Source organism: Erythrolamprus reginae, chromosome 3 (genome assembly GCF_031021105.1).
Source record: "Erythrolamprus reginae isolate rEryReg1 chromosome 3, rEryReg1.hap1, whole genome shotgun sequence".
Classification (NCBI taxonomy): domain Eukaryota; kingdom Metazoa; phylum Chordata; class Lepidosauria; order Squamata; family Dipsadidae; genus Erythrolamprus; species Erythrolamprus reginae.
The window spans coordinates 9,405,184-9,432,703 of record NC_091952.1 but is presented as its reverse complement, the minus strand read 5'-3'; the positions used below and the strand labels follow the sequence as shown (position 1 = coordinate 9,432,703).

Here is a 27,520-nt window from a genome sequence, read left to right as displayed (position 1 = left end):
CCCTTGCCCATGTAGTTTCTGTGTATGATTCGACTGTGTGCTTGTTTTTTATATATTGGGGTTTCTTTTGGATTTTTTAACCTAAAACTGTAATTTAGATTGCTAAATATTAGATTTGTTACTATGTATTGTTTTTTACCATTGTTGTGAGCCACCCCGAGTCTACGGAGAGGGGCGGCATATAAATCCAATAAATCTAATCTAATCTAATCTAATTGTGGCAAGAAAAGTCGTAAAATGGGACTAAACTCATTTAACAATTGTCTTATTTATTTATTTATTTATTTATTTATTTATTTATTCATTCATTCATTCATTCATTCATTCATTCATTCATTTATTTATTTATTTTAATGCCACCCTTCTCCTTAAACTCAGGGCGGTTTACAACATGTTAGCAGTAGCACTTATTAACAGAGCCAGCCTATTGCCCCCAACAATTTGGGTCTTCATTTTACCCACCTCAGAAGAATGGAAGGCTGAGTCAACCTTGAGCCGGTGATGAGATTTGAACCACTGACCTGCAGATCTAGCAGCCAGCTTTAGTGGCCTGCAGTACAGCACTCTACCCACTGCACCACCTCGGCTCTTGCTTAGCAATGGAAATTTTGGGTTTGGTGGTATTCTATCCCGGGCCTAAGCAGATGGAAATAAAGGAGGAATCCACTCGTGATATTTTAAATCAACCTTTTTATAGAGAAAGCGGCATTTATACAAGCCAAATTAATGTATGTGAGTTCATCTTGGCAGCTTCTCAGTGAGAGGAGTTAGGAGGTAACAGTCCAGCGGTTAGGCTGCTGCCGAAGATCAAAGCTAATTGCACATTCCTTTATGATATGGAGATTCTTCAGTTTCACTGACTTACATTGACAGCTTTCCAGGCTCTCTGCAGACAGGGCACTTCTACTCCAAGGATTTTAACAGAGAAATAACAGTTGGCTAGCGTAACAAGGCTGGAAGTGCAAACCTCAAATGATTCTATTACAAAACATTGAAACTCCACCCCGAATTTCCCATCAGCCACCCTTAAATACCGATGGGGAAACGTCAAACAGTTCTCTAGAGTTAAAAAACTACAGACTAGTTCCTCTTCCTATAAAAGTATTCTTGTCTTTTTCTAAGTCTTTTAAAGCAGGTATCTAACAAAGACTCATGGCCTTCCTCCTCCTCCTCCTCCTCCAACTCAAACCCTACTGTCATTGGCATATCTGCCACCTCTGGTGGTCCCCCAAGTTCATCCAAGTCTACCTCTCCTTCACTCTCACTTTCATCCAAGTCTATCTCTCCTTCACTCTCACTTTCTGCATCAGCTGGCAAGACCACTGGTCCAGGGTACCAAGATGGGCCTGGTTCATCCTCCTCAGAATCTATCATTACCAGAGTTGGTCAAGAAACACTCACAATAGGTTGTGGTCATAAGTCAAGGACTGTTAAGTTTCCAAAGGCATCTTTTGGGCCTCAGCCTATTTCAATGGAGAATTATTCAGCAAAGAACCTTTAACTCTTCCTTTGTAATATCTGGTTGGTACCAATTTTTCTGTCCTACAAAGGATGATTTTCTTTAAAAAAAATGGAAGGCAGGAAAGTCCCCAATACAGGGACAAGTTGAAATGGTTGTGTTTTTATGCCAAATAACTTACTTTATTTCCCACGATAGATTTGACGTTGAAACAAAGGGAAAATGTTTTTTTCTTCTTTCCCGTGATAATTAATAGAATATGTCAGGACTATTACTCATGGAGTCTTTGTGGTGGCTACAATTTCTTTGTGGGTTAAACAAAGATGTGACTTCATAGTAAAAGCTCTATTTTGCAATGGGGAAATCTAATAAATGCAGAGGCAATTAGAAATAAGAAATGAACAGTCAGGAAACTAAGAAGGCAGATGATGTTTGCTGTGGCAGCTGTAATTGTTCCTCAAAAGAAAAGAAAAGAAAAGAAAAGAAAAGAGAGGGGAGGAAAGGAAAGGGAAGGAAGGAAGGATAGGAAAGGAAAGGATAGGAAAGGAAAGGAAAGGAAAAGGTTGACAAAGAAAGAAGGTGGAATAAGGAACCTATATGATGGAAAAAGTAACACAAATAAAATAACAAAATTGGACATCTCCTTCTCAACCTTCTGACCTGGGCATTCTGGGAGTCGAAGTCCACCCATGAGTTGCTAAGGTTAAGAAAAACTGCTTTAGAGGTACATAAAGTTTGAGGTAGAGGTAAGTAAGGCTAGATATGTTAGAAGAATAATTTTGAATTCAAACTCGATCTGAGGTGGTACGACAACATATCAAAATGAAATCCAGACAGCTGTGAGAAAAGAGCATTTATTTATTTCCCCAAAACAAAGAGGCTTGCCTGTGGGGATAGCTACAGAGAAAATGGTATATAAAAGGGCTGTTTTATAGGGGAGTTTGTCCTTGGTGTGGGTCTTCACGGGTTTGGAAATGTGTACATTCTTGTTGTAAAGTGACACTTCAAGGGCATAGATGTCTAGATGTGTAGACTTGGAGAAGCAGTTGATTAAATCAAGCAATGTAGATTGGGTTTGTTCATCAATGATGTAAAAAAAGATGATGAGACTTTAGAAAGAATGCAGAGAAGAGCAACAATGATGTTTAAGGAACTGGAGGCTAACACATGAAGAACGGTTGCAGGAACTGGATATGTCTAGCAGTCTTCCAATATCTCAGGGGTTGCCACAAAGAAGGAGTCAAACTATTCTCCAAAGCACCTGAGGGTAGCAATGCATGGAAACTAATCAAGAAAGAACTTTGAACTAAGGAGAAATTTCTTGACAGAACAATTTATTTGTGGAACAGCTTGCCTCCAGAAGTTGTGAATGCTCCAACACTGGAAATTTTAAAGAAGATGTTGGATAACCATTTGTCTGAAGTGGTGTAGGGTTTCCTGCCTAAACAGGGGGTTGGACTTACCAGAGCTTACAAAACTTTTGCCAGACCCAATCTCGAATACAGCTCATCTTTCTGGAACCCATATCGCATCTCAGACATTAACACTCCGCAGTCTGCATTGGTTGCCGATCAATTTCCGGTCACAATTCAAAGTGTTGGTTATGACCTATAAAGCCTTTCATGGCATCGGACCAGAATATCTCCGAGACTGCCTTGTGCCGCACAAATCCCAGTGACCGATTAGGTCCCACAGAGTGGGCCTTCTCTGGGTCCTGTCAACTAAACAATGTCGGTTGGCAGGCCCCAGGGGAAGAGCCTGCTCTGTGGCGGCCCCGACTCTCTGGAACCAGCTCCCCCCAGAGATTAGAACTGCCCCTACCCTCCTTGCCTTTCGCAAACTCCTCAGAACCCACCTTTGTCGTCAGGCATGGGGGAACTGAGATATCTCCCCCGGGCCTATACAATTTATGTATGGTATGTTTGTATGTATGTCTGCTTAATAATGGGGTTTTTAAAAAAATATTTTTAAATTGTAAATTATTAGATTTGTCATGAACTGTTTTTATTGTGTTGTGAGCCGCCCCGAGTCTACGGAGAGGGGCAGCATACAAATCTAATAAATAATAATAATAATAATAATAATAATAATAATAATAATAATACTAATAATAATAACACCCTTGAAAATGTCCAAAGATACTTCACCAGAAGAGCCCTTCACTCCTCCACTCGAAACAGAATACCCTACGAGACTAGACTTTCAATCCTGGGCCTAGAAAGTTTAGAACTAAGACGCCTTAAACAAGATCTAAGTATTGCCCACAAGATCATATGCTGCAACGTCCTGCCTGTCGGCGACTACTTCAGCTTCAACCACAACAACACAAGAGCACACAACAGATTTAAACTTAATATTAACCACTCCAAACTTGACTGTAAAAAATATGACTTCAGTAACCGAGTTGTTGAAGTGTGGAACTCATTACCGGACTCCATAGTGTCATCTCCAAACCCCCAACACTTTACCCTTAGATTTATCTACGGTTGACCTATCCAGATTCCTAAGAGGTCAGTAAGGGGCGAGTACAAGTGCACTAGAGTGCCTTCCGCCCCCTGTCCTATTGCTCTCCTATATCTCCTATACCTTTCTTCTATTCCTATATCTCTTCTTCTATTCTTTCATTGATATGTTCTATTCCTATATCTCTTCTTCTATTCTTTCATTGATATGTTCTATTCCTATATCTTCTTTTCTATTATTTCTTAGATACATTTTGCTATGAGTATCTCCTCTATAACCTTCATCATGTATTTTACTATGTGTATATAGATATATACCCACTAAAACCCTCATTGTGTATTGGACTAAATAAATAAATAATAAATAAAATAAATAATAAATAAATAATAAAGACCTCCAAGGTCCCTTCCAACTCTGTTATTCTATTCTATTGGAAACTGTGAGCAATGTCTACATTGTGTTAGATGAGTTTTGTGCATTTGTGTGTGTTTATAATTTGTAACAAGTGTTTAATTCATTCTAATTTTTGCTGTAGTGTAAGTTTTGAAGGATTTTGGAGGCGGTATCCACGTGAAAGATGCTTTTATTACACGCCACTCTTCTCTGCAAATTTCAAATATCTGTTGATTGTCTTCCTGTCTCTTCATCCCTACCTATTCTCTGTCCTTCTGCAGGCTGCCCTTCGCTTCGCTCTACGGATGGCCCCATACAAGGTAAGCCTGGGAGCTTTTACTAAATTGAATTCAGCCAGCATTTGAATTAAATAAAACCAGGATATCCCTTTCTTCAGTTAGCTTCAGTCTTCAAGATAATTATCAGAAATGAAGCTGCAGAGATCAAGCTGGCAGATGGAAAAATATGAATTGAAAAGTTTTTAAACAGGCCTGTTTCATGTTTCTTCCACTTTTCTTGCTCATCCCCAACTTCAGCTTTTCCATAAATTGATATGGGCAAAGGAGAAGAGAAAACGAGGGGTGGATTTATTGATGGCAAAGTCTGGTTGCATTGAAGGCTTTACAAAATGATTAATGTATTAGAGAAGATATTCCCTGGTTCAAATATGCATTTTTTTCTTTCTTTTTATTTATTTTATTTTTCCTTCCTTCCCTTTTTCCTTCCTTCCAGCTTGCTTGCCTGCCTGCCTTCCACTCTCCCTTCCTTTCCTTTCTTTTCTTTTTCTTCCATTCTCTCTCCTCCTTCTTTTTCTCCTTTATTGGAAGAATGTGTAATTATTGTCCTTCCTTCCTTCCTGCCTGCCTGCCTCTCTCCTTTCCTTTCCTTTCCTTTCTTTTCTTTTCCTTTTCTTTCCTTTCCTTCCCTTCTTCTCCTCTTTTTTCTCCTTTATTGGAAGAATATGTATTCATCTTCCTTCCTTCCTTCCTTCCTTCTTTCCTTCCTTCCTTCCTTCCTGCCTGCCTGCCTCTCTTCTTTTCTTTCCTTTCCTTCCCTTCCCTTCTCTCTCCTCCTTCTTTTTCTCCTTTATTGGAAGAATATGTATTCATCTTCTTTCCTTCCTTCCTTCCTCCCTCCCTCCCTCCCTCCCTCTCCTCTACCTATCTCCCCCTTTCTCCCCCCTCCTTTTCTGGAAGAATATGTATTCACCAAAGTCAACCCTGCTTTAGCAATTTAAAAAGAGAAGGAGGCAGATGGTGTGTAAAAACGGGACAGCAGGCAACCAACCTTGTTCATGGCAGTGTGTGATGTGATGCAAGTTAATGGCAAGGAAGTTTAAGGCTGATTCATGCAGTGCCTGTAAATTTACAGTGTCTGTAGATGCAAACCTGTACATTTTGCTAAGGTCTAGGATGATCTGCAGATCCACAGCTAATCTCTGCGTGTGCACTTATCCTTCCCCCCCCCCTCTTGAGAAATGCTACTTTTAATGTAGCTGAGACAGTTTGCTTTTTATCTGTAGCGTCAGGAAAATCCAGACTGTGCTAGCTGAAGGATCAAGGGCAGTGTTCCCTCTAATTTTTTGGGTGGGTGGGTGGAAAAGTATAGTGTCTGAGCGGCAGTCCCTTCGGGACTGGGCGGCACAGAAATAATAAATAAGTAAGTAAGTAAGTAAGTAAGTAAGTAAGTAAGTAAGTAAGTAAGTAAGTAAGTAAGTAAGTAAGTAAGTAAGTAAACAAACAAACAAACAAACAAACAAACAAAAACCCCACCCTGTTTTGCCTCAGAGAATTTCAAAATAAAATACTGTACTGTGTGTCTATAACAGTGAGCTCATAATAGGGCAACTCTATCAATATCAAAATGCCATTTAAATAGTTGAGCTAGTTTCAAACTAGATTTTGATTTTCTTTCTCTCTTCCTTACTCCCATTCTTTTTCTTTCTCTTTTCCTTCCTCTCTTTTTTCTATCTGTTTCTCTCTCTTCCTCTCTTCCTCTCTCTCTCCTTCCCTCTCACTCTTTCCCTCTCGGCTTCTGGGCAGGTTTGGAAAACTCTGAGTTGATGATGATTTTTAAGTGAGCGATTGCTCACTGCTCAGCTTAGAGGGAACTCTGATCAAGGGGTTTTTGTCAATGGTTGTTGAAAGGCTTATCAGATGAAGCAGTAGATAATAATAATAATAATAATAATAATAATAATAATAATTATTATTATTATTATTATTATTATTATTTATTAGATTTGTATGCCACCCCGCTCCGAAGACTCGGGGCGGCTCACAACAACGATTAAAATAATATTATAATGGCACAAATCTAATATTAAAAATAACTAAAAACCCTATCATAATTAAAAACCAAACATCACATACATACCAAACATAAATTATAATAAGCCTGGGGGAAAGATGTCTCAAATCCCCCATGCCTGGCGGTATAGGTGGGTCTTAAGTAGTTTACAGAAGACAAGGAGGGTGGGAGCAGTTCTAATCTCCGGGGGCAGTTGATTCCAGAGGACCGGGGCCGCCACATAGAAGGCTCTTCCCCTGGGGCCCGCCAGACGACATTGTTTATTTGACGGGACCCGGAGAAGGCCAACTCTGTGGGACCTTATCGGTTGCTGGGATTCGTGCGGTAGCAGGCGGTTCTGGAGGTATTCTGGTCCAATGCCATGTAGGGCTTTAAAGGTCATGACCAACACTTTGAATTGTGACCGGAAATTGATCAGCAGCCAATGCAGGCCACGGAGTGTTGTAGATACATGGGCAAATCTGGGAAGCCCCACGATGGCTCTCGGGGCCGCATTCTGCACGATCTGGAGTTTCCGAACACTTTTCAAAGGTAGCCCCATGTAGAGAGCGTTGCAGTAATCGAACCTCGAGGTGATGAAGGCATGAGTGACTGTGAGCAGTGACTCCCTGTCCAAATAGGGGTGCAACTGGTGTACCAGGCAAACCTGCCTCATCCTAGGGACATTTATTTATTTATTATTTATTTATTATTTGGATTTGTATGCCGCCCCTCTCCGAAGACATGGGTGCAACCTTCTAAAACCCCTCCCCCAACTGCCTTTGCAATATTTACACGAGTGTTTCTTAATAACCTTATGATGCCTGGACTTCAACTCCCAGAATTCCCCGGCAAGTATGCTGGGAGATAGAGTCCAGACACCCTAAACTTTAGTTTGTTTATAGTTTTTGTTGGGAGGGACCCTGTGGGGCTTCTAGTCAAACCTCCTGCTGGTGCAGGAGACCCTCTACCATCCCAGACATATGGCAGTCCAATCTCTTCTTGAAGGTCTCTAGTGTTGGGGCGTTCAAGACCTCCGCAGGCAGGCCATTCCACTAGTTGATCACTCTCACCATCAGAAAGTTCTTCCTTATTTCTAGGTTTGTTTCCTTGTTTATTTATTTGTTTGTTTATTTATTGGATTTATATGCCGCCCCTCTCCAAGGACTCGGGCCAACTTACAACATATAAAAAGAAACAATAAAATATAGTAGGCTAAATCTAATTAATGAGAACTCAGTAAACTAGTCTAAAATCCTGGATTATGTTTTTTAAAAAATCAATCTTACCCATTCGGACAACAACCGTACGTATCATTTGTTGGTCAGGGGGCTAAGATCTAATTGCCCCAAGCCTAGTGGCATAAATGAGTCTTAAGACTTTTGCGGAAGGCAAGGAGGGTGGGGGCAGTGTGAATCTCTGGGGGGAGCTGTCTAGTTCAGTGTTTTTCAACCAGTGTGCCACGGCACACTAATGTGCCACGGAACATGGTCAGGTGTGCTGCGAGAGGGGAGAGAGAAAGAGAGAGAGAAAGAGAAAGAAAGTAAGAGAGAGAGAAAAGGAACACAAGAGAGAGAGAGAGAAAGAAAGAGAGAGATAGAAAGAGAGAGAGACACAGAGAGAGAAAAAGAGAGAGAAAAATCAAGAGAGAAAGAGAGAGAGAAATAAAGCAAGAGAGAGAGAAAGAAGAGAGAGAGAAAGAGAGAAAGAAAGAAAGAAAGAGAGAGAGAAAGCAAGAGAGAGAGAAAGAGAGAAAGAAAGCAAGAGAGAGAAAGAAAGCAAGAGACAGAGAAAGAGGGAGAGAAAGAGAGAGAAAGAAAGCAAGAGGGAGAGAAAGAGAGAGAGAAAGAAAGCAAGAGAGAGAGAAAGAGAGAAAGAAAGCAAGAGAGAGAGAGAGAGAGAGAAAGCAAGCGAGAGAGAGAAAGAATGTGTGAGAGAGAAAGAAAGTGTGAGAGAGAAAGAAAGCAAGAGAGAGAGAGAAAGAAAGCGAGAGGGAGAAAGAAAGCAAAGAGAGAGAGGAGAAGAAGGGAGAGAGAGAGATAAATGAGAGAAAAAGGGGAGAAAAAAAGAGAAAAGAGAGAGAGAAGTGACTCTTGATTTAAAGCATATGATAAAAAGCACCCAAAGAATAAGAGAGAAACCCTCCCAGCCCTCACCTGTTTTTGGAAATGGTTCAAGACAAGAGTGTCTATCCACACACACACACACACACACACACACACAAGGGGGGGATAGCATGTATAATATGTACTGTCTTACAGTGTCATTTTGTGTCATTTTGGTTGGTGGTGTGCCCCACGATTTTGTAAATGTAAAAAATGTGCCGCGGCTCAAAAAAGGTTGAAAATCACTGGTCTAGTTGATGGGACCTGGAGAAGGCGAACTCTGTGGGACCTAACCGGTCACTGGGACTCATACAGCAGAAGCTGGTCCCTCAAGTAATCTGGCCCGATTACATGTTGGCTGTGAAATTCCGGCAGTTAAAAGTTGCCGCAGTTGGGAATTACTAGTTGACATGATCAACATCATGGTCTACTTTTCACAGGTTTTGACATGATGGAGGCCTTTGGATTGATGGACAAGGTGTATGCCTCCATCAAGGGGGTTGCTATGGAACCGTACCTCTTCTTGGGAGCTCACACCTACACTCTCTACAGAGATATCCAACTAACTCGGAAAACAAGGTAAAAAGAGAAAATAAGGAAGGAAATTTGACTGGAAATGAATTAGCTTTCCATAGGCGTTATGCTATGTGCTTAGGATTAAAAAATAAACCCTCCAACCTTAATAACTTTACAATGTCTGGACTTCAACTTTCAGAATTCCCCAGCAAGCATGCTGGGAGTTAACGTCCAGACTGCAGAATCCCGAATGCCATCACTCTACTAAACAAATAATTCCCTCAACACTGTCAGACTCTTTACTAAATCTGCACTTCTATTTCTACTAGTTTTTCTCATCATTCCCATCATCCTTTTCCTCCCAGTTAGGACTGTATGACTGTAGCTTGTGGCTTGTATCCTAAGATTGTTATTCATATTGATTGTTTCTTCATTGCTTATTTGACAATCATTAAGTTTTGTGGGTGGATGGACGGACGGACAGACGGACGGACTGACAGACAGACAGACAGACACTGATAGACAGCAATAGCACTTAGTTATATACTGCTTCACAGTACTTTATAGGTCTCTTGAAGCAGTTTATATGGTCAGCCTATTGCCCCCAACAATCTGGGTTCTCCTTTTATCAGCCTTGGAATGATGGAAGGCTGAGTCAATAAGATAGATAGATAGATAGATAGATAGATAGATAGATAGATAGATAGATAGATAGATAGATAGATATGATTAGATAGATAGATAGATAGATAGATAGATAGATAGATAGATAGATAGATAGATAGATAGATAGATAGATGTTAGATAGATGATAGATAGATGATAGATAGATGAGAGAGGGAGAGAGAGGGAGGGAGGTAGCAGAGAAGAGCAACAAAAATGAGGCTAAACCCTACGATGAATAATTGAAGGAACTAGGTATGTCTAGTGTAACGAACAGAAGATTTAGGGATGATATGACAGCAGTCCTAGTAATTGAGGAGTTCTCACATAGAAGAGGGAATCAGCCTATTCCCCACAGCACCTTAGAGTAGGACAAGAAGCAATGGATAGAAGCTAATCAGCAGGTTTTGAGTTTGATCCTTTAATTATAAGTCTCTCTAATTCATATGATGAATACTAAAAATCCTACTGCATAATTACAAGTCTCTCTACTGCATATGTTTTCTTCATGTTGCATAGCAGATAGATAGAATATGACTCCGTGTGTGTTGAAGTGCTCCTCATTCCTCTTGGTAATCCGAGCTTCATAATAATTCAGCATCTACGATACTTGATTCTATTATAGCTAACAATTTAGCAAATTGAAACAGACTGGCTTATTGCAAAGCAGTTGTAACTTCCTTTTTAAGTTTAATTGCTGAAACATAAGGATCATTGTAATCTTGTTGAAAGAAGCTAAGCTTCTTCATATTGCATTTGTGAGATTCCCCTGGGTGTCTTTCGTTAAAATGCTCGGAGATTCAGATTCGTTTTATTCTTACAGCCAGAACTTGTGGAAGTTTAAAACAAACAAATAGGAAAACCTCCTTCGATGAATCTTAATGTTGTGGTTAGCTCTGGCCCAGCTCCTGCCCCAAGGATTGTGGATGTGGGGGAGACATCCACATGCTGCAGGCCTGTTTTGCCCCCGGTGGAATCTGATGATGAAGGCTCCTCTGACCAAGAAGACATGAGTGACAGGGAGGAGGAGAGTGTGGCAGACAGCTCAGGAGGAGATCAATTATCTAGCTCCTCCTTGGATTCGGAACAAGAGTTAATGATACAGCCACGCATGAGGAGAGTGATGCATAGGCAACAACAACGGAGAGATTATTATCAAAGAAAATGAGGCCACCTGTGGTTGGGTGGGACTGTGGTAATTAGTGAGGCTGCTATAAATAGCAGCCTGTGGGTTTGGTCATTGTGGAGGATTATCTGATCGTTGTGTTTCATGACTGCTTTGCTGACTTTGATCTTTGTGTGCTGATTTTTCCTCGCTTTGAAACTAAACCAGAGCAAAGTGTGTTTCACTTTGTGAAAGAAGAAGGACTGTGAATTGCCTCACAGCTGCAAGCTAAGTATCACAGAACTGATAAGGGACTTGTACAAATTACCAATTTGTTTGGAGACGAGTGCTCTTTGCTATACAAAAAGAGTGCTCTGTTTATTTGCATTTTCGGTATAAAGAACATTGTTTTGAATTTTCAAACGTGTGTGTGTCTGAAATTGTATCTGTGCATTTTTGGGAGGATTCTACCAGAGAGCTCGACAGAACACTTAAGGATTTTTGAATGTTGTTCCAAAGAGAAAAATAATCCTGAATATCATCTCTTTAATTTATGATTATCTGGTCATTAAAAAGGAGCAATCAGCATGGACCAAAACAATAATATATGGGTTTACTTGACTGATCAAAAACTAACAGGCCTTCTCAAGCTGTTATATTTCAGAAAAATATTTTTTTAGGAATTATGGGTGTTGTAATCCAATGATTCAGGAAAAAGCTGGATCAACAACAACAGAGTTGGAAGGGACCTTGGAGGTCTTCTAGTCAAACCACCTGTTTAGGCAGGAAACCCTACACTATTTCAGACAAGTGGTTATCCAACATCTGCTTAAAAGCTTCCAGTGTTGGGGCATTCACAATTTCTGGAGGCAAGCTGTTCCACTGATCAACCGTTCTGACTGTCAGGAAATTTCTCCTTAGTTCTGAGTTGCTTCTCTCCTTGTATAGTTTCCACCCATTGCTTCTTGTTCCACCTTCAGGTGCTTTGGAGAATAGCTTCACTCCCTCTTCTTTATGGCAACCCCTGAGATATTGGAAAACTGCTATCATGTCTCCCCCTGGTTCTTCTTTAATCGAACAAGGGTTTGTCAAACCCAGCCAGGGTTTATTTTTCCCTCAGATTCTCAATTCTTGATTCTGGAATTGACTCACTCAGCACTAGAATAGAATAGGATAGGATAGGATACAATGGAATGGAATAGAATAGAATAGAATAGAAAACATCAATGTTAATAAAAATCTTAGGATACAAGCAACAAATTACAGTCATACAGTCCTAAGTGGGAGGAAAAGGATGATAGGAATGATGAGGAAAAACTAGTAGAAATAGAAGTGCAGATTTAGTAAAAAGTCTGACAGTGTTGAGGGAATTATTTGTTTAGTAGAGTGATGTCATTCGGGAAAAAACTGTTCTTGTGTCTAGTTGTCTTGGTGTGCAGTGTGCACTAGACCTAAGGACAGTGAGTTAAAATAGATAAAGTTTTTTACTCCAGGGAAAAATGGAGCCAAGTTTCATGGAAGACTAGGAGGAGGCATATTTGTTAAGCGAATCATAAGAACATAAGAAGAGCCATGCTGAATCGGGCCAAAGCCCATCGAGTCCAGCATTCTGTGTCACACAGTGCCCCACCAATTGTCCATGGGGATCTTGAGCAGAAAGAGAAGGCAAAATCCTGCCTGCCACAACCAACGTAGAGGCAGCACATGGACATCCATTTCAATAACCACCAATACACTTGGCATCCATGAATCTGTCTAATCCTGCCTTGAAGCTATCCAGGCTGACAGCTGTCATGACCTCTTCTCGAAGGGAATTCCATCAACCAAGGACCCTCTGGGTGAAGAAATATTTCCTTTGATTTGTCCTCACTTTCTTACCTGTGAGCTTTAGGGAGTGCCCCCTCGTCCTGGTATTGTGTGATAGAGAAAATAATTTTCTCTATTCATCTTTTTTTCCCCCATGCAATTTTCCACACTTTGATCAAGTCACCCCTTAAACGCCGTCTTTCAAGGCTGAAGAGACCAAGGCGTTGCAACCTGGTTTCATAAGGGAGATGCTCCATTTCCTTGATCATTCTTGTTGCCCTTTTTTGCACCTTTTCCAGTTCCATTATATCCTTCTTAATCACTGCAGTCAAATAATTCCTGCGGTCATTAAGCGAATCTTGCTTCATTGAATTTGCTTGCGGGAAACCAGCTGTGAAGTTACAAATGGTGATTACTGTTTAACTTAATTTAATTTAATTTATTAAATTTATTTTAAGAAGTTGCCAAGCAATCAAATTTTGATCATGTGACCATGATCAAAATATGCCCCCAGGGTCATAAGCTTGAAAACTGAATAGAATAGAATAACAGAGTTGGAAGGGACCTTGGAGGTCTTCTAGTCCAACCCCCTACTTAGGCAGGAAACTCTATACCACTGGTCATAAATTACTATTTTTTCAGTGCCACTATAAGTTTGAACAGTCACTAACGAATGGCTGTAAGTCGAATTTGCCTCTGACATTTTTATCCAGATGCTGTTTTGGCATTTCATGATTATTATTATTATTTATTACTTAAATAAGTTAAACAAAATTATTATTATTTACTACTTAAATTATTTACCACTACTTCAGCTTCAACCACAACAACACAGAAGCACACAACAGATACAAACTTAAAGTAAACCACTCTAAACTCGACTGCAGGAAATGCAACTTTGGTAAATGAGTAGTTGATGCATGAAACTCACTACCTGACTCTGTAGTATTATCACCTAAACCTCCAAACTTTACTCTTAGAGTATCTACTGTTGACCTCACCCAATTCCTAAAAGGTCAGTAAGGGAAGTGTATATGTGCATCAGAGTGCCTTCCGTCCCCTGTCCTAATGTTTTTGGTATCATGTATATTATTATTATTATTATTATTATTATTATTATTATTATTATTATCATCATCATCATCATCATCATCATTATCATTATTAATTAGATTTGATTGCCATCCCTCTCCGTAGACTTGGGGTGGCTCACAACAGTAATAAAAACAATATATAATGACAAATCTAATAGTTAGAATCTAAAATAACAATAGTACATTTAAAAAGTCTAAAAAGCAAGGAACCCCAATATATAAAAACATACATACAGTCATATCATGCACAAAAACTACATAGGCAGGAGGAGATGTCTCAGTTCCCCCATGCTTGACGACAGAAGTGGGTTTTGAGGAGTTTATGAAAGGCAAGGAGGGTGAGGGCAGTTCTAATCTCTGGAGGGAGCTGATTCCAGAGGGTCAGAGCCGCCACAGAGAAGGCTCTTCCCCTGGGTCCCGCCAGACAACATTTTTTAGTTGACGGGACCCGGAGAAGACCAACTCTGTGAGACCTAACCGGTCGCTGGGATTCGTGCGGCAGAAGGCGGTCTCGTAGATACCCTGGTCCAGTGCCATGAAGGGTTTTATAGGTGATGACCAACACTTTGAATTGTGACCGGAAACTGATCAGCAACCAATGCAGACTGCAGAGTGTTGGAGTAACATGGGCATATTTGGGAAAGCCCATGATTGCTCTCGCAGCTGCATTCTGCACGATCTGAAGTTTCCAAACACTATTCAAAGGTAGCCCCATGTATGTATACCACCAATACATACTTGACAAAACAAACAAACAAACAAATAAATAATGTTTTTATCTCAACATGTTAGGAGCTTAGTTTTTTAACCGTTTGCATCAGCTCCCATCACACGTTCTCTCTTAGAACCCTTGTAATAATTGTGTAATATAGGACAACGTTATCATTAATCTTACATTACCTGAATCCATCAGAATGACTTGGCTAAATTTGGTATGAGGATGGAAGGGGTGGAATTCAATCAAGGGACTGTTTCATAGCTCTATTTCTAAACCACAAAACTGCACCAGCTATCAAATGTACCAGCTGTCATATAACTTTCAAATAGTATTATTTTTCATGCCAGCTAGCATAGAGGAGCAAAATTTAAATTGCTAGGGCAGACCAACTTTCCGATCAATTATTAAAATAAGACATCAAAGAAGATATTTATTGCATTTCTTCCTTAGTCGAGTAGGAGAACTTCGGATTATATCCTACTTTTCGGTTTATCGACACCAATACATTTATATTAACTAAAAACTAGCAAAAATGGCATTGCAAAAGTTTGAGATAGCAGGCTCCCTTATCCTTAGCTGCATTACAGATAGTCCTCCAAAACGTGCCACTCCAAAAGCTTCCTACCTTGCCCCAAATTGCTTCTAAAATCGCCCCTCCAGCCGCTTCCTATGCCACCCAAATCAAAGTCCTAACGAAGGCAAATGGAGTGAAGAAAGGCAGCAAGGAGAAAGGAGGCGTTTTGAAAGGAGAGGTGAGTTTGGAAGACTTTGGAAGTGATTTGGGGTGGCTTAGGAAGCTTTTGGAGGGGCGGTTTTTGGAGGAATTTGGGGCAAGAGTGGTGATTTTTGGAAGAATTTGGGGCAAGATAGGAAGCTTTTGGAGGGGTGGTTTTTGGAGGAATTTGGGGCAAGATAGGAAGCTTTTGGGGGGCGATTTTTGGAGGAATTTGGGGCAAGATAGGAAGCTTTTGGAGGGACAGTTGTTGAAGGAATTTGGGGCAAGAGTGGCGATTTTTGGAGGAATTTGGGGCAAGATAGGAAGCTTTTGGGGGGCGATTTTTGGAGGAACTTGGGGCAAGATAGGAAGCTTTTGGGGGGCGATTTTTGGAGGAATTTGGGGCAAGATAGGAAGCTTTTGGGGGGCGATTTTTGGAGGAATTTGGGGCAAGATAGGAAACTTTTGGGGGGCGATTTTTGGAGGAATTTGGGGCAAGATAGGAAGCTTTTGGAGGGACAGTTGTTGAAGGAATTTGGGGCAAGAGTGGCAATTTTGGAGGAATTTGGGGCAAGATAGGAAGCTTTTGGGGGGCGATTTTTGGAGGAATTTGGGGCAAGATAGGAAACTTTTGGGGGGCGATTTTTGGAGGAATTTGGGGCAAGATAGGAAGCTTTTGGGGGGCGATTTTTGGAGGAATTTGGGGCAAGATAGGAAGCTTTTGGGGGGCGATTTTTGGAGGAATTTGGGGCAAGATAGGAAGCTTTTGGGGGGCGATTTTTGGAGGAATTTGGGGCAAGATAGGAAGCTTTTGGAGTGCCCGGCAAAGGCAGTGCTTTTGGACCAGGCCAGCAACCCCAAAACATAATCTTCATCAAAAGAGGGCCCTAACCACTGTAGCCTAGGCCTGCCTAACCAAAAACAGGCTCCACTGAGTCCAATGTGACTTGCTCCAAAGGAAGTGGGTAGAGAAGCCTTCTCCACCCAATAGTTTGCTTGCAGCTTATAATAAGTAAAATAATGAATATTAACAGTAAAATTCCATTGGGGTCCAGATCGGAGAGTTGGGGGCACTTGAAAGATTTACTTCTTCCTGGGGTGGCAGAGGGAAATGTAACAGAAAATAATTGAGAAGTACTGATTTAAGGCCACTTATACTTTTTATAACCCCGTGATGATTTCATGATCTTTCCCGTAAGGTATTTCATAGAGGGATCTCTTCTGTTGTTTCCCCCAGTGAGGTGTTACCATTTGGACTTCCAACTGAGTACACCGTTACTTTTCTCCTCCGCCTCCTACCCGAAAGTCCCAGAGAAGCTTTTTCTATCTGGCAGATAACAGATGAGGACTTCCATCCACTTCTCAGCATTGTTCTTGATCGTAAGTAGCGATATAACCAATATTGGGTTGCTAGCCAGTAAGGGCCACACTGCTTACAAGTTGCGAAAATGGAGCTGTGTGCCATATTATTATGATTATTATGATTATTATGGTTATTGTGATTATTGTGATTATTGTGATTATTGTGATTATTGTGATTATTGTGATTATTGTGATTATTGTGATTATTGTGATTATTGTGATTATTGTGATTATTATGATTATTATGATTATTATGATTATTATGATTATTATGATTATTATGATTATTATGATTATTATGATTATTATGATTATTATGATTATTATGATTATTATGATTATTATGATTATTATGATTATTATGATTATTATGATTATTATGATTATTGTGATTAATTAGATTTGTATGCCGCCCCTCTCCGTAGAATCGGGGCGGCTCACAACAGTGATAAAAACAATACATGGTAACTGTTGTGTTTGGGCCTGGGCCAGCCGTTGCTCCCACAGATGGGAGAGACGCAGCACACACTGAATGCGAAAGCCTGGCTGACAGCCAGGAAGATGTGGCAGACAGCCAGGAAGATATGGCAGACAGCCAGGAGGACGAGGCCACTGGGACGCAGGATTCAGCAGACAGCCCAGGGAATTTGGCATGCAGTCCCTCGGACAGTCTTTCGTCCCTGGATTCTTCTGCAAATCAATATACAGTGATCCCCTGGTTATTGCGTCCCCGACCATTGCGAACAGGGTAATTTGCGATTTTTCAACCCGGAAGTCAAAACACCATCTACGCATGCGTGCCCTTTTTTCTATGGGCACGCATGCGTAGATGGCACCCAGCAGATCAGCTGCTGGGCGGCTTCCCTGGGTCTTCCCCCTCTTGCTGGCATCAGCAAGGAGTTTCCCGACCGCCCACGCAAACTCCTCGCTGCCGCTCGCCCGCCCACGCCGTTCGCTCCCCCTCTTGCTGGCGGGAGGGCCAGAAGCCCTCCCCAGCACCCGCTCGCCCACCCTTCCAGCCCCCACCTGGTCCCGCCCGATCCTCCTCCCTGAGGCAGCTCGCCCTCCCATGGCCGCTTCCTCCACCCTCCATCGCAAGCCCTCGCCACCGCAGCCAACGCGCGCTGCGATCTTCAAGCCCGGCTCCTTTCGGCCCAGCATCCCGGGCCAAGCAGCTGCCTTCCGTGACTGAGCCTGGCTCGCCCGGAAGATTGTAGCGCGCGTTGGCTGCAGCGGCGAGGGAAGCCAAGCCGGCAGCAATGTCGCCGCAGATGCAGCCAACGCGCGCTACGATCTTCCGGGCGAGCCAGGCTCAGCGGATCAAGACCGGCTCCTCTCGGCCCAGCATCCCGGGCCAAGAGGCTGCCTTCCGTCACTGAGCCTGGCTCACCCGGAAGATCGTAGCGCGCGTTGGCTGCAGCGGCGAGGGAAGCCAAGCCGGCAGCAATGTCGCCGCAGCTGCAGTCAACGCGCGCTACGATCTTCCGGGAGAGCCAGGCTCAGCGGATCAAGCCCGGCTCCTCTCGGCCCAGCATCCCGGGCCAAGCGGCTGCCTTCCGTCACTGAGCCTGGCTCGCCCGGAAGATCGTAGCGCGCGTTGGCTGCAGCGGCGAGGGAAGCCAAGCCAGCAGCAATGTCGCCGCAGCTGCAGCCAACGCGCGCTACGATCTTCCGGGCGAGCCAGGCTCAGCGGATCAAGCCCGGCTCCTCTCGGCCCAGCATCCCGGGCCAAGCGGCTGCCTTCCGTCACTGAGCCTGGCTCGCCCAGAAGATCGTAGCGTGCGTTGGCTGCAGCGGCGAGAGAAGCCAAGCCGGCAGCAATGTCGCCGCCGCTGCAGCCAACGCGCGCTACGATCTTCCGGGCGAGCCAGGCTCAGTGACGGAAGGCAGCCGCTTGGCCCTGGATGCTGGGCCGAGAGGAGCCGGGCTTGATCCGCTGAGCCTGGCCGGCTTGGCTCCCCTCACCGGCGCAGGCAACATGCGCTGCCATCTTCCGGGCCAGCCAGGCTCAGCGGATCAAGCCCGGCTCCTCTCGGCCCAGCATCCCGGGCCAAGCGGCTGCCTTCCGTCACTGAGCCTGGCTCACCCGGAAGATTGTAGCGCGCGTTGGCTGCAGCGGCGAGGGAAGCCAAGCCGGCAGCAATGTCGCCGCAGCTGCAGCCAACGCGCGCTACGATCTTCCGGGCGAGCCAGGCTCAGCGGATCAAGCCCGGCTCCTCTCGGCCCAGCATCCCGGGCCAAGCGGCTGCCTTCCGTCACTGAGCCTGGCTCGCCAGGAAGATCGTAGCGCGCGTTGGCTGCAGCGGCGAGGGAAGCCAAGCCGGCAGCAATGTCGCCGCAGCTGCAGCCAACGCGCGCTACGATCTTCCGGGTGAGCCAGGCTCAGCGGATCAAGCCCGGCTCCTCTCGGCCCAGCATCCCGGGCCAAGCGGCTGCCTTCCGTCACTGAGCCTGGCTCGCCCGGAAGATCGTAGCGTGCGTTTGCTGCAGCGGCGAGGGAAGCCAAGCCGGCAGCAATGTCGCCGCAGCTGCAGCCAACGCGCGCTACGATCTTCCGGGCGAGCCAGGCTCAGCGGATCAAGCCCGGCTCCTCTCGGCCCAGCATCCCGGGCCAAGCGGCTACCTTCCGTCACTGAGCCTGGCTCGCCCGGAAGATCGTAGCGCGCGTTGGCTGCAGCGGCGAGGGAAGCCAAGCCAGCAGCAATGTCGCCGCAGCTGCAGCCAACGCGCGCTACGATCTTCCGGGCGAGCCAGGCTCAGCGGATCAAGCCCGGCTCCTCTCGGCCCAGCATCCCGGGCCAAGCGGCTGCCTTCCGTCACTGAGCCTGGCTCGCCCGGAAGATCATAGCGCGCGTTGGCTGCAGCGGCGAGGGAAGCCAAGCCGGCAGCAATGTCGCCGCAGATGCAGCCAACGCGCGCTACGATCTTCCGGGCGAGCCAGGCTCAGTGACGGAAGGCAGCCGCTTGGCCCGGGATGCTGGGCCGAGAGGAGCCGGGCTTGATCCGCTGAGCCTGGCCGGCTTGGCTTCCCTCACCGGCGCAGGCAACACGCGCTGCCATCTTCCGGGCCAGCCAGGCTCAGCGGATCAAGCCCGGCTCCTCTCGGCCCAGCATCCCGGGCCAAGCGGCTGCCTTCCGTCACTGAACCTGGCTCGCCCGGAAGATCGTAGCGCGCGTTGGCTGCAGCGGCGAGGGAAGCCAAGCCGGCAGCAATGTCGCCGCCGCTGCAGCCAACGCGCGCTACGATCTTCCGGGCGAGCCAGGCTCAGTGACGGAAGGCAGCCGCTTGGCCCGGGATGCTGGGCCGAGAGGAGCCGGGCTTGATCCGCTGAGCCTGGCTGGCCCGGAAGATCGTAGCGCGCGTTGCCTGCGCCAGGGCGAACTTCTGCTCTTGGCTTGAGGGCTCAGTTGGGAAGGCGCGCGGGTGTTTTAAAACGTCCCCGCCGACATGGGGGGCTCGCTAGCACCCCCCCGAACCCCCAACCCGGGTTTGGGGGGTGCTAGCGAGCCCCCCATGTCGGCGTGGACGTTTTAAAACACCCGCGCCGCCCCCAATCTTTGGCTCCTTGCTAGCGCTGCGGAAGTAAAAACACCATCTGCACATGCGCAGATGGTGTTTTTACTTCCGCAGCGCTACTTCGCGAAAACCCGCTCGTTGCGGGGGGTCCTGGAACGGAACCCTCGCAACGAGCGGGGGATCACTGTATTGATCTGCGTAGCCGAAGAGCTATGCAAAGAAGGGATCGCTTTAAGGAGTATTACAAGTCATTATAGGAGCACCTGGGCTGGGTGTGGTTCTTACACGGAGGGCTGGGTGTGGTTCCCTTAATGAGGGCTAAAGGTATAAAAGGGAACAACGGCCCAAGGCAAACTGTGGCTGTTTATCTGTGTTATTTTGTGGTTCCTGCTCTGAAGTTTCTGTTCCGTGCCTTTGGAGTTTTCAACCCAGCTTTTTCAGACAAGTGGGAGGTGAAAACTCTGGGACTTGCTGTTTGCTTCAAGGATTCAAAAGGACTCCTGAAACGTCTTTGCTCATTCCAGGTTGTCTTTGTTTGTTTTTTCCTGTGTTTTTGTATGCGGCTGAAGTAAGGCTTGCACTATCATTGTTTTTGGACACTAAGAACTGTTTTGAGTAACCCTTTTTTGTTTATTTAATACAAGTTTGCTGATTAGCAGAGCACGTGTGTGTTTGATTTCTTTTCCTTGGACTATTACGCATTGCCTGAGCCAGTCAGGCAGAACAGTAACAAATCTAATAATTAAAATCTAGAATAACAGTTTTACATTAAAAAGTCTAAAAAGAAAAAAAAAACGTGTTACACATTCAAATGAAAATGGGGGAGGAAAGGAAAAACAGACAAACTGTTGCTAAACGCAACCACTGATTTCTACAGAACCATCAACCACAGTTAAATACAACCCAAAGAAAGAAGTACAAAGAGACAGCCTCTGAAGCAGCTGGGGAAGGCCCGGTTTTTTTGCTTTTGTTCTGCCAAACCCTCTTTGAACATGGTATCATCCAACAAGGTATAGGCCGGAGGAAATATCCCTGAGAGGTTGGCACGCGGGGACTGAAAAAGGGGCAGCAGGCGATATTTGTAGCTGAGAACTGAACTGTAGGGTCCTTGGTGCTCTCTGAGCTTTTGTGATATTCTTGCAGATGTTTCATTACCAAACTAGGTAATATCATCAGTGCTAGAAGAGAATGAGGGGGGGGGGAGGAGGAGGAGGAGGAGGAGTGTCAGAAATACATTTATTTCTGGAGGTAATATTATAATTAGTGTTGGGCGAACTTTACCGTGAAGTTCGGCTGAGTTTGCCGAACCTGAACCCGAACTTTACCTGCACCCGAATCCGAACAGCAGCAGCGTTTTTTAAACTTTTTTTAAAAAGTTCGGGTAAAGTTCAGGTAAAGTTTGGGTAAAGTTCGGGCTTGGGTTCGGCCGAATGCCATGAAACGCTGCCACCTGGGAGGAGAGTGGTGAATCCCATCGTGAAGTTCGGCTGAGTTCGCCAAACCCGAACCTGAACTTTTGCTTGCAGCAAGCTGCTGCGGCGTCCTTTTCTGTAAAAATAAATTCCCCACCTCCTTTTGCTTCCTTTTATTTTTACAGAAAAGGATGCCGCAGCGGTGCTGCAAGCAAACGGAGGTGGGAAATCCCACGAGGGGATTCCGGGGGCGGGGCTTTGACGTCACGAAGACTTCTTCCTCCCCATTTCGGCCGGCCAGGAAGTAGTCTCCGTGACATCAAAGCCCTGTCCCCGGAATCCCCTCTTGGGATTCCCCACCTCCATTTGCTTGCAGCGCCACAAGCAAAAGGAGGTGGGAAATCCCACAATAGGATTCCCCCCTCTCCTCCCGGGCGGCGGAATTTTCATGGCGTTCGGCCGAACCCGAAGCTGAACTTTACCCGAATTTTACTCGAACTTTTAAAAATGTTTGGGTTCGGGTTCGGCACAAACCTGAACTTTGCAAGTTCGGTTCGCCCAACAATAATTACAATGCAAGTAAATGGATTGCAACCATAATGGCCTTCCCCCCTGTCCAAAAGTCCTCTGGAGGCCGGAAATGACCCATTTGTCAACTTCCTGGCTATTTCCGGCCTCCACAGGACCTCTGGGGTTGTAGGGAAGGCCATTTTCACCCTTCCCGGGCTCCTAGAAATGCTCTGAAGCCTGGGGAGAGCAAAACACGGGTGTGCCATTGCGTGTCAAGAGTGGGAGGGGTCATGTGCCCATGCACTAGGTGGATGGAAATATGGGTGTAGGCACACATATGTGCAACACCCCCCCAAACACACTTTCCCCCTTTTGGCACGTGAATCAAAAAATGTTCGCCATCCTTGCTATAGAGAATTTTGTAAAACTTTCCAGTTAATTCGTCTTCTCTTTCTCCGTTCCCTGTAGCTGTTAAGAAATCCTTGATGTTCTTCCGTCGTGACCACGAAGCCGATGTAGAAGAGATCACCTTTGATCAACAGGAAGTGAAGAAGATATTCTATGGAAGCTTTCATAAGGTCCATCTCCAAAACAAAAAAAGATATTCTCAAGCACAGCATACCCTCACAAATTCTACTACCTCCTCCTCCTCTTTGCTTTGATTTTTCAAAACGATTTTCTGTCTGTTTCTGTCTGTTGGGCAGGTCCATGTATCGGTGAGCCATGGTTGGATCAGGCTCTATGTTGATTGCAAGAAAATAGGAGAAAAGATTCTTGGGAAATCAGAGATCATTTCGACGGCAGGATTTATTACGCTGGGGAAACTGACAAGAACACGAGGACCACGGAGTGGATCAGCCATGGTAAGCTTTCTTTCTTTCTTTGTTCCCTCCTTCCTTCCTTCCTTTCTTTCTTTCCTTCCTTCCTTCCTTCCGTCCATCCTTCCTTCCTCTCACCCTTTCTCTCTCCTCCCTTCCTCCCTTCCCATCTCTCTCTTTCCTCCCTTCCTTCCTCCCTTCCTCCTTCCCTTCATCTTTCTTTCTTTCTTTCCTCTCTCTTTCTTTCTTTCCTCCCTCCCTCTTTCTTTCTTTCTTTCTCTTCTTTTTTGTTTGAAAAGGTTTTTTAAATTTTTTTTAACTTTCCCACATATACATCAACAAATATACCAGAGATAGTGTGCAGAGATGACCAAGTTAACTATGGCAGTTAGAAACGATACTGAGTCCTCATTTAACAATTGCTGGGACTCTTTCTACTGTTGGCTAAAAAAAAAAAGAACAACTCGCTTAACAAATGATAAGAATTGTATATATTTGAACAGATACAAATCTGGTATAAAACTTTTCCTTCTTTTTCAATAGATGTAAGAGATATCGATATTTACCCCAAAAGTGGAATGACTTTTTTTTCAAAGCCTCTTTACCTTGATTTATTCAATGCTTGCTTTTACTTATCTATATTTCTAAAAATTAGATGTAAGGAAATGAGCTGCTGAAAATAAAACTAGTTCATATTCTTAACATAGTTCTATCGTACACCCGCCCATTCCTTTCTTCCTTCCTTTCTTCTTCTTCTTTCCTTTTTTCTCTCTTTCCTTTTGTAGGTCTGTATGTTCATTGATTGTTTTGTCTTTATGTCTTGGTTTATTGTCAAAGCACACGATTATTGCCTAGTTAATTCACCATGTTTTTAATTGTCAATCGTAATTATCTGTTTCTTATGTATTTATTGTATATTTGTAAATAAAATCTTTTTAAAAATTAAAAAAATTAACAAATATACAATAGCATCTTACCAAGTATTAACATACATTTTAACATTATTATCTAACAAACAAGCATAATAATATACATATAACATTATAGGGTTGCTTGCCTCCCCCCCCACATCATATCATAACTCTATCCCCTCTCTCTACCTCCCTTCCTTTTCTCTACATTCTTTCTCCTTCTCTCCTCTCTCTTCCCTACTTCCTTCTTCTTCCTTCCTCTCTCCTTCTCCTCTCCTTTCTCAACCTCTATTTCCCTCTTTCTTCTTCTTTTCTTTCTCCTTCTCCCTTCTCCCTTCCTTCTCTCCTTCTTCCCCCTTTCTTTCCCCTCTTCCTCCCTCTCATTTCACTGGAGAGGCCACACTTGAAATACTGCATCCAATACAGTAATGACACCAAAGCCCTAAAAAAAGTGCAGAGAAGCAAAACAAAGGTAATAAGTAGTGTTGGGTGAACCCAACGAAGTTTGGGTTCGGCGAACTCACCCGAACTTTGCCGTGAAGTTCAGGTGAGTTCACCAAACCTGAACCCGAACCGAACTTTTGCTTGCAGCAAGCCGCTGCGGCATCCTTTTCTGTAAAAATCAACAAGGAGGTTGGGAATTCTCCACCTCCTTTTGCTTCCTTTTATTTTTACAGAAAAGGATGAAGCAAAAAAAGGTGGGGAATCCCATGAAGGGATTCTGGGGGCGGGGCTTTGACATCACGGAGACTCCTTCCTCCCCATTACGGCCGGCCAGGAAGTAGTCTCCATGACGTCAAAGCCCCGCCCCCAGAATCCCTTTGTGGGATTCCCCACCTCCTTTTGCTTCAGCGCCGCAAGCAAAAGGAGGCGGGAAATCCCACGATAGGATTCCCCACTCTCCTCCTGGTTGGCGGTGTTTTGCGGTGTTCGGCCGAACCCGAACTTTACCCGAACTTTCAAAAAAAGTTCGGGTTTGGGTCAGGTTTGCCCAACACTAGCAATAAGGAGTCAAGAAGCTAAATCTTATGAACATAGCAGAGGCTGTGTAAGGTGAGAATCCTATTCAGGATTGTCAGTTGCTGGTGTGGTAGTTCCACAGTAGTTACAACATAGTTACTTAATTCCAAAGACCCTCTCTCTTTCTCTGGCTTGGTTTAACCAGGCCTAGGGATTTTTGGTGGCTGAATACATTGTGTAAATCATAGAAACATAGAGGTCTAACAGCAGAAAAAGACCTCATGGTCAATCTAGTCTGCCCTTATACTATTTTCTGTATTCTATCTTACAATGGATATATGATCTTTCCCCCAACTAACTTCAGATTGTGCCTCCTTGTTCTTGTGTTCACTTTCCTATTAAAAACACTTCCCTCCTGGACCTTATTTAACACTTTAATATATTTAAATGTTTCGATCATGTCCCCCCTTTTCCTTCTGTCCTCCAGACTGTACAGATTGAGTTCATTAAGTCTTCCCTGATACGTTTTATGCTTAAGACCTGCCACCATTCTTGTAGCCCGTCTTTGGACCTGTTCAATTTTGTCAATATCTTTTTGTAGGTGAGGTCTCCAGAACTGAACACAGTATTCCAAATGGGGTCTCACCAGCATTCTATATAGCGGGATCATAAACTCCCTCTTCCTGCTTGGTAAACCAGTTCATATAAAATAAAATAAATCCAGTTCATTTTATTAGCTAGTCATTCTAGGGCACTCTGGTTTGCAAAAAAAAAATGGGTTAATGGTAATGGTCCTAAAATAGCCTTTCAAATGTGGAAGTTGAAAAGTCAGGACTCCGGTAGTTAAATCAAACTGGTTTATTCATTGCAAGAGAGGTTACAACAAACTGGAACGGTAGGTTTGCCGGAATGAGGGCAACGGCTAACCCGTTGCCCTTTTATACTCTTTTAAAACGCGGGCTTTTCCCAACTGACACACATTTAACTTTCGCGGCTATTTTCTGAATAGCCGCGTCTTAACCAATCGCAGATTTTCTGCGAATATTTTTAAACAAACACAACACCCCTCCCTCTTTGGCTGAGACCATGATTACGTGTTAATCCACGTCACATAGTCCTGCAAGCGGATTGGTGGCTTTACAGATCTCTGGGACCTGCGCAGTTCATTTTGCTGGGAGCTGCTTGCCTAGACGGCTGGCTCCGTTGCTCCGCTAAGGCTAGTCTCTGACGGGCCTGGTTGCGATGATGCATTTTGATCTTCGCCAGCCGCCAGGGGCAACAAGCAGCCATCGCTGGAGTCTCGAGGTGGTTCTGGTAAGTCCTCTATTGGTTTGTCTACAGTAGGCAAAATGTCTGGGTTAGTCTTCATTCTCTTGCGTAGTTGGTCGACATGCCGATGCCAACTGCGCCCATCTGTTAATATTACGATGTATGTTTTTAAACCTGTTTTATCTAGTACTGTTCCATCTTTCCATTTATCGTTGGAATCAAAGTCTTTTGCATAAACTAAATCCCCGATGTTAAACTGTCTCTCACTTTGTACTTTTATTTCTTTTTGGTCATTTTGGTAATTTGGGTGAATTCTGTCTAATTTAGAACGGAGGTTTCTGCCCATTAAAAGTTCTGCCGGGCTTTTGTTTGTGGACGCTGACGGCGTAATGTGCTGAATGGTTAAAAATTCATCAATTTGTTGTTGCCAATCTCCTAATGGTGCTTTGTTTAATGCTTCCTTTGTGGTTCTAACCATTCGTTCTGCTTGCCCATTAGCTTGGGGAAAATGAGGTGGAGTGAGCACATGCTTTATGCCCTGGTCTGCAAGAAATAGTTCCATTTGACGGGCTGTTAACTGAGGCCCGTTGTCAGATACCAAAATATCTGGAATACCATGTGTGGCAAACATTTTCCTTAATGCCTTTATAGTTGCGCTAGTAGTTGTGGATGCCATGAGTTCAATTTCCAGCCACTTGGAGTATGCATCCACAACCAGTAAAAAGGATTGGCCCCTGATTGGTCCTGCAAAGTCAATATGTATTCTAGACCAGGGCCCTCTTGGTGTTGGCCACTCTGATGGTGTGACTTTTGGTGGGTTGGGTCTTGTTCTCTGGCAGGGTACACAACCACCCACCCATGACTCTATGTCCTTGTCCAACCCTGGCCACCATAAATGACTTCTGGCAATAGTCTTCATTTTGACTATTCCTGGGTGACCTATATGCAATAACTGCAATGCTTGCTTCTGTAAGGATTTAGGAATAACAACCCTGTCTCCCCATAATATACAATCTTTTAACACATTTAATTCAAACTGTCTATTCTTAAAAGGTTGAAATTGGTTTGGTTGTTGTTCAATTGGCCATCCCTTTAATATCCATTGTTTAATGTATTTCAAAATTGGATCTACTTGTGTCTGATTGGCTATTTCTGTTGCTGTTAATAACGTTTGTTTACTAGTTTCAATTAATAAAACGCTTGAGGCAGGGGCTGGATCACTGACTAATTCTGTTTGGGGGCACCTGCTCAATGCATCAGCATTTCCTATCTCTTTCCCCCCCCTGTGGATTAATGTATAATTGTAAGCGGCTAAAAAAATAGTCCAACGAGTCATGCGAGGGGAAAGAAAGGCGGGAGTTTGTTTGTTTCCCGCCAAAATACCTAAAAGCGGCTTATGGTCGGTGATTAACGTAAAGGGCCGACCACAAAGGTA

The 27,520-nt window shown here is 44.2% G+C and overlaps 1 protein-coding gene across 1 annotated transcript in view; it reads left to right on the top strand.

Moving 5' to 3' along the window:
* COL20A1 (collagen type XX alpha 1 chain) overlaps positions 1 to 27,520 on the top strand; it is a 198,750-nt gene that overhangs the window by 90,087 nt on the left and 81,143 nt on the right. The window contains exons 21-25 of the mRNA XM_070744283.1: positions 4,597 to 4,635; positions 9,150 to 9,288; positions 16,564 to 16,706; positions 22,596 to 22,705; positions 22,832 to 22,990. Of these exons, the coding sequence (XP_070600384.1) occupies positions 4,597 to 4,635; positions 9,150 to 9,288; positions 16,564 to 16,706; positions 22,596 to 22,705; positions 22,832 to 22,990 (590 nt within the window). The remainder of the gene's footprint in view (positions 1 to 4,596; positions 4,636 to 9,149; positions 9,289 to 16,563; positions 16,707 to 22,595; positions 22,706 to 22,831; positions 22,991 to 27,520) is intronic.